The 7,268-nt window shown below is 48.5% G+C and overlaps 1 protein-coding gene across 51 annotated transcripts in view; it reads right to left on the bottom strand.

Moving 5' to 3' along the window:
- Pmfbp1 (polyamine modulated factor 1 binding protein 1) overlaps positions 1-7,268 on the bottom strand; it is a 49,856-nt gene continuing 42,588 nt past the window's right edge. For 8 of the 51 annotated variants that reach the window (XM_087593797.1, XM_087593807.1, XM_087593798.1 and 5 more), the window contains 7 exons: positions 5,984-6,148; positions 5,290-5,457; positions 4,794-4,961; positions 3,967-4,070; positions 3,465-3,539; positions 765-1,003; positions 3-253 (listed from right to left, as the gene is read on the bottom strand). In XM_087593797.1, coding sequence (XP_087449923.1) covers positions 237-253; positions 765-1,003; positions 3,465-3,539; positions 3,967-4,070; positions 4,794-4,961; positions 5,290-5,457; positions 5,984-6,148 — 936 coding nt within the window. In that variant the 3' untranslated portion in view covers positions 3-236. 51 annotated transcript variants of the gene reach the window in all.

The following is a 7,268-nucleotide window of genomic DNA, read 5'->3' as shown; positions in this document are numbered from 1 at the left end:
TGGAGGCTGTGTTGTTTGTATCTTTATTTCAGAGTCTGGGCCCAGAGTCTGGGGGGAGTGAGGTACCACAACTCCACTTCAGGAAGTAGGCAAAACAATAATGCATGAGCATGGTGCAAACGAGGCAGGGGCCTTGACGGACGACTGTAGGAGCTGATTCCGGTCAAGAAAGAGGGGCGGGAACTCACGGTCCTCTGTATACGTGTAGAAGAGACGCTTAGGGTGAAGAGCCAAGTCTAGCAATAGGAGGATCCTGGGGGAACAGGGAAGAGACAGGGGAGATGAATGAGTAACTCCTTTAGGGCCAGCCTCACAGCTAGGTAGCCCTGTTGTAGGGTGACACTGGGGTGTCATGGAATGAAGAGGTGCTAGGAACCATAGGCATAGCCCAGGCTGAGTGGAGAGCTGGGGTGCTCTTGTGGGGTTTCCAGCCACATAACGGAAGGAAGAAGTCTTCTCTTTCCCTCTTTTCCCTACGCCCCACAACAGGACTAAGTCAGGGGAGGAGGTCGGTCTGAGATACGAGGTACTTGTGTATCACCAACATCCTCAGGTCTGAGGGACACTACAGATGTTGGAAGGGCTGACCACTGGTTTGAGGCAAGCTAAGCGTGTGACCAAAGGTCTGTAGTAACCTGTTTTCTTCTTCCTTTTTGACTTCTAACCCAACTATTTCTAAAAAACAATGTCACATTATTGCTGTTTTGATTCAGGGGACAAAGAAAGGAGACATTACAGAAGCAAAAAGCCAGTGCTACAGGCACCTGAGCAGTGAGGCACCCCGGTGTACTTGGTGAGGTCCATTTTCGGCAGTGGGTCCTGGCATACTCCTCTCCAGCCCAGTGCACCGCACAGCTTTCCCTTCTGGGACGGCTCCAGTTTGCACGGGCCTAGGACCTTGGCACAGATCCTCGGGTTCCCAGCCTTTAGCTTCTTCTCTTCAATCTCGTTCTTCAGCTTCTTGTTCTCCTGCTGCAGATGGACCATCACATTGTGGAGGTGGCTGTGAGAGGGGAAGAGGGGTGAGGAAGGCAGGTGGCTGTTTCGCCTACTCGGCTCCTTGCTGGAAAGAACACAGAGGGGGTCAAACGGGAGGGGTGAGGAGGGCCTGCCCGCCTTTTCAGAGCTGCTGGGTTCTTACATGTGCCCTGAGTTCCAGAGAAGCGACTTAGATCTGTGGGGAAGACCCAGGCAGCGGACCACTCTGCTGGCCCCGGGCTGCTCTTTTGTACTTTCTTTTTCTTTTCTTTCTTTTTTTTTTTTTTTCCGGAGCTGGGGACCGAACCCAGGGCTTTGCGCTTCCTAGGTAAGTGCTCTACCACTGAGCTAAATTCCCAGCCCCTCTTTTGTACTTTCAGTGGGGACAATTAAGCCTGTTTTGTCTGGGTTCATGGACGGATTCAGTTGGACAGACAGTGGAAATCAGATAGAAGAACCAGAGGGCTGCTTTAGACACTTCTCACTTTGGATGCCCATAGCTTTGTCTGGGAAGCTCTCTCACCCAAAGCCAACACCCTGGATCTCTCTACTCCACTTTTTGAAGAGGAGAAAGTACAGGGTAACTGGCTCTGTTGAGAAGACAGTCGATTTTTTTTCTTTCCATTTTACAGATGTGTTGGTAGAGACAGGGAGATAGGGCAAAGGAGAGATAACTTGGTGTCTTTTCTATGGCTGAATAGACGACAATATTATCAACCTATGGATTTCTCCTAACAAGTCTTGAGAGAAGTAGATGACAGAAGACTCTGTGGGGACAGGGAAGACATTCAGCTTTCAGGATCATTTCTGTCCTCTTCAAAATGAAGAGGTCCTGGTTCGGTGCTTCAACCTGGAATACTTTGGCTTCACAACAAACAGCATGGAAATAAATGACACACACTCAATGGGAAAGCATGCTCTGAACTTGGATGATTTTTCCGCCCTCAGACTGGCAAGATGTGGCCCAAATTTCTCAGGGGACGCTGGGAAATGGTAGGAAACTGAAGCTTGTGGGTGAGCACAGCCACCGCTCTACAGGCCACGAGGCAAATTATGGGTATTAAATGCATGCTTGGATGAATAATATTTTCAACTTACAATGAGTTTATCCAGCCCCAGCCCCACCTAAAATCAAGGAGTGCCTCCATTCTCAGCTCACGAGGTCTCTCGAAGATTAAGTCAATGTGTGCAAAATATTTAGAACACTGCTTCCACATACTGAATAACAAATGTTAGTTGACTTATTTTTATATTATATATTGTTATATATGAAATATAATTATGTATAATAAATATAGGCTTTTTTCTTATATTTTACTTAGTTTTAGAAAAAGCCATTTTCACCAGGAACTCATCCTTGAAATTCCTTAGTCTTATTTGAAGGAAAACCATTTTAATATCAATAATATTAAAATAATAATAATAATAGGAATTTCAAGAATGAGCTCATGGTGAAAATGGCTTTTTCTGGAACTTGGTAAAATATAAGAAAAGCTTGGAGTTATCTATTGCATTCGGATTTTTTGGTCAGTCCTAGAGATTGAGTTGAGGTTTCTTGCTCAAACCATACAAATGTTCTACTGCTAGACTAAGTCCCCAGTTCTTTTCCTGACTTTTAATTTTTGAGACGAGGTCTCACTAATTGCCCAGTCTTGCCTTGAACTAGATCTATAGCCTTGGTGGGTCTTGAACTTATGGTGGCCTGTGCCAGTGGGTATGGAACTTTTGAGAGTACAACTATTACTGTAGCTAAATCTGTTCATAAAATGTTTTCCCCTCCATTGCAAAGTGCCATGGTTTGTTTTAGAGCAATCACATGACAGGATGGGTCCTCAGCTTCATTTCTGGTCACATGCTTTATCTCCTTGCTCTCTGGAAACCTGGTCTCTTCTCCCAAAGCTCCCCAGTCCATGTGCCCCTGGCCAGGGTCTAGTAAGGACCCTTCTCTTCTACCGGTATATCTGTGTCTTCTACATTCTGAAAAGCCCACCCTACGCCAGGCCTTGGTTTCTTATTCTCCATTCACAGTGGTTCTATTTTCCCCTTCTACCCTAAGTACAGGGGCCTCCGTTTCCTGGGGACAAGGTAAAGCAGAGGAACCTTCCACCTGGACTTCCTGCCTTGAATTGTCCCACCAGAGAGCCATGGCTTCCTTGTGCCTTCGTTCATGGACCTCTGTTCCAGTCCCTGCACATAGCCTGTCTGCCATTGCTCATTCCTTTCTTAATGCCCTCAGCCTCTGAAAAGTCAGAGGCGGTTGGGGAGGGAGGAGGTGGGCGGTCCTTCACTGTGTTACCATTGAGAGGGGGAATTAAGGTCTGGTGTAGTCAAGTGAAATGCCACTGTAGCAAAAGAGCTGTTTCAGATCTCAGGGTCCGTCTGGGATCTTTGGGTTTTTTTCTCTTCCCTGGGGGCTGGTCCCCATACAGAATGTCAATCAACCAGGGGTGGTCCCAAGAGGCAACTGTCCAGGGAGGAGGACTTACTCCTTTTCACCAGTCAGCTTGGCAATGTATTTAACCTGTTCTCGCAGCTTGTTTCCCAGTTTCTCATTGGCAAGCCTGTAACAAAACACACGAGGGAAGAATGACTCCTCCCTAGGTCTGCCAGAAGCTGACTGATGGGTAATGGATCTTCCTGGCAGGGTTTCTGCTGGCTCCTTGGCTCCCGCATCAATCACCTATTCCCTAGAGGGAGAGCCTTGTCAGTCACTAAGGACTTATATTCTGCTGACATCTTTGTCTGTAAGGGATTGGCTTCCACCGGAGGTTGAATCCCAACTTGGGAAGAGGAAGCTTCATAGAAACGCCCCCATCATGGAATGCTATTCTGTTACTATGTTGCAGGCTTTGTAAGACAGCCTGAAGGGGTGAGACCCCTCTGTCTTGTGTGTGAGTGGGTTCTCAGGCAGGCATGTGTGATGGGCCACTGTGGTTCTCAGCCCTTCCTGGTCTTGGGACCCACCCTACATCTATCTCAAACACTTACTTCTGCTCCTTTGCCCACTGTTCCACATTGCACATAATCTGGTCATTCTCCCGGTGGTGCCTATAGTTCTCTTTGGGTGCTGGCTTTGAAGGCATAAGGCTCGGCTTTGCATGAAAGAAGACAACAAGACTATAAGGGATGAGAACACTGGCTGCTACCTCCCTCCCCCAAATCTGGATTCTTCTGGGGGGGGGGAATCAACTCTGCTGTCCAACCTGGGGCCAGAGTTGCCACATGCAGGATCTGCATTCCTCATGGCAGTGACACCTTTGAGGAGGTGTCATTCCTGGCGGACATGTGCATTTAGAGTAACGATTCTAGGCTAATGCCAGTGAAGTGACTTGTTCTAAAACAGTAGTGTTCTGAGCCAACATTCGCAGCAGAACCAAGAAGAAGTGTTTTGAGCAAGTGTCCTGTGGCCACCTAAAAGTGTCCCAAGACTTCCTGCCATGAGTAGACCTGCTCTGGTTGCTGGTTATATGACTTGTCTAGAAAGCTACTTAACCAGTTGGGTGGCAAAACCTGTCAGGACATGCTCAGAGGGCAGCAAACTGGGAGAGGGGGGCGTCTTGAGTGGAAACTGATGTGCCGGAGTCTTTTGCTGGGACAAGGCTTTGTCTGGGTTAGAGGTGAGCCGGAAGTATCCAGACTGTGCTCCCTGCTGAATAATGCATGCAACGTTTGTGTGTGTGTGTGTGCGCGCACATGCTTGCATGTATGTGTTCACAAGTGTATGTGTATGTGCGTGTGCATGTATACCTTGTTCCTGGCATCCCCAAAGACTGCCCAGTGTGGAGAGGAAGTGACAGAATCCAAACAGTGCCCACCTCCTTCTCATCTGCAAGGAGGTTCTCTTTCAGGGCAGTCATTTCCTCTTGGAATTCCCGGAGCTGTGTCTCTTTAGCTGCCAGCATCTTAAGGTCACTCTGGTGCTGCCTCTGCCACTGCAACACCTGGTTGCCCATCTCCTCCAGTTTCTTGTCAAAGTTGTGCACCTGCTCAGAAGTGCAAAGTGAGGGGAGTTGGGCAGGGGCAGGGGCAGGACCAGGCAAGGAGGAGAGCGCCCTCTCTACCCTGGAAGATTGTCTTGGAGGGGGTTGTGGGGGAGTGTGCCTTTTATTTCCAGTGACCAGCAGAGGGCGCCCCTGCTCTGAGCTTCCTGCCTGCCTGTCAGTCCAGAAGCAAGGAAGGTGGAGTGAACCCCAGCAGCCAAAGGCTGAGTGCTAAATAATTCTGCCTGCAAAAGGTGACCTTGTGGACCTCTAACAGGAAGGGAGCCCGAGCGCACGCCCCGCCCCCCTCGCCCGCCCCCCAGACTCTTACCTCTAGCTCACTCTGCTGTTGGAAGCCCTGCAGTTTTTTTAATTCCATATTGAGCTTTTTCATCCTTTCCTCATAAGCCATGATTTCATCTTCCAGCTGAGCTTTCCTCTCCTGGGTCTGTTGCAAGTTGCGCTGCAGGCTCTTTGTCTCGGAGGTTGCCTGTGTGAGCTTTCAGCAAAGACAGAGTGGATTAGAGTGGCCTCCAGGGCCCTTGGTCTCCTCTGCTGAGTCTTTAGTACAGAAGGTTCAGGCCCTCCCTGTGGTGGTGCCCATGGTCAGGTGGCAGGTGATCCGAGGGAAGGGGAGGGATAGCGGGTGGCTTTCTACGCCTCCCTTCCCAGTCTTTCATCCCACGTCATTCCATTCCCGCTTTTTCTACTCTGATCCCCCGATCTGTAGATATGACTACTAGAGAGGGGGCATGGATTCCCCTGACTTTGGGAAGAACCCTGTCTGTGAATCACCAGTGGTAAGACTGGTTAGGTATTACGGTGTCTGTCACCTTACCACGAATACAAAGACAACAACATATAAAACTAAGACAACGGGGGCCTTCATTGGGCGGACAGCCCTGTCCAGGCAAGGGTTAAAAAGCACCGAAGAGTGTCAGTCATATAAGAAACTGATCCCTGTCCACTCATAGCTCCCGGATTTCTTTGACTACTTCCTTGGCAGAGAGTAGGCGTGGCCTCACCTTCTCCAGGGCCTGTGTCAGGTCGTCTTGGCAGGTGCCTGACTTCCGCAGAAGTTCCTCGTAAGTTTCTTTACTGACCATGTTCTGGAAGCAGTTCTTCTCTTTCTGTATGGCCGAATCCAGCTGTGTCTGCAGAATCATGATGGAGTCTTTCTGGCGGGCTATCTTTAGGGAATAAGAACATCACCATCAAGGCTGTTTCTGGCATGCGCAGATGCAGGACTGGAGGAGGCAGGCAAGAGTCGGGCTCTCCCTCATAGCTGTAGACATTCATGTTCACATCCCCATCTTACTGATGCAAAGCGCAGAGCTCTTTCTAAGCTGCCCTGCATCCCTCCAGCCTCATTTCCCTTAATGGCTACCATATCGCCAATATAAAAATGCATGCGGGGGTGGGGGGTGGGAAGCCCCGGGACCTGCTAAGTACACAAAATATGTTTAACTGATGGAAAGATGTCTGTCTGCGCTGGGGAGATACCTCAGTTTATACAGTGCTTTCAAGGATTTGAGTTAGATTCATAGAACCTGTTTAAAATACAGAGGTCTCAGGGCTGGAGAGATGGCCCAGTGAGGACCCAAGTTCAATTCCTGGCTCCCACATGGTGGCTTACAAGCACCTGTAACTCCAATCCTGGGGACTCTGATGCTTTCTCCAGCCTCCTCAGGTATTGCATGCATGTGGTACACAGATATACATGTAGACAAACTATACATATACGTAAAAATTAAAAAAATGCTGAGTATGCTCTTATAATTAATCCCAGTCCTGGGGAGATTGAGACAAGTATACCCCTGGAATTCACAGGCCAAGCAGACTGGCCCATTTGGTGACTTCTAGGTCACTGAGAGAGCCTGTCTCACAGAGAGAGAGAGAGAGAGAGAGAGAGAGAGAGAGAGAGAGAAATGAGGAATTACCGGAAGTTGTCCTCTGGTTTCTACATGTACACACATATATGTTCATGAATACCCTTGTGCACCTGATCTAGAACCCAATACCAGTTCATAGATATGATACAGCACTCTCCTTACCCAGCCCTGTATGTATTTTGGTCATCTCTGCCTCCTTGTTGGACCTTAGAGCCCAACACAAAATAGCCATGCAATAGTCGTATAATCAACCTTAAGTTTTTGGTCGAATGAAAGTCTATTTAGAGATTCAAATATTGTGTGGTGCAAGGAGGGTGTCTTACTGAACACAACTCTGGCAGAAGTATATTTAAAACAACTCTGCATCTTAAACTTGGCAATGAGTAGACTGGAGGGAGTGGTTAAAGGCAGTTGAGAT

Source organism: Rattus norvegicus, chromosome 19 (genome assembly GCF_021556685.1).
Source record: "Rattus norvegicus strain SHRSP/BbbUtx chromosome 19, alternate assembly SHRSP_T2T, whole genome shotgun sequence".
Lineage (NCBI taxonomy): Eukaryota > Metazoa > Chordata > Mammalia > Rodentia > Muridae > Rattus > Rattus norvegicus.
Note: the sequence above shows the minus strand (reverse complement) of the source record. Positions and strands in the feature narration are given on the sequence as shown.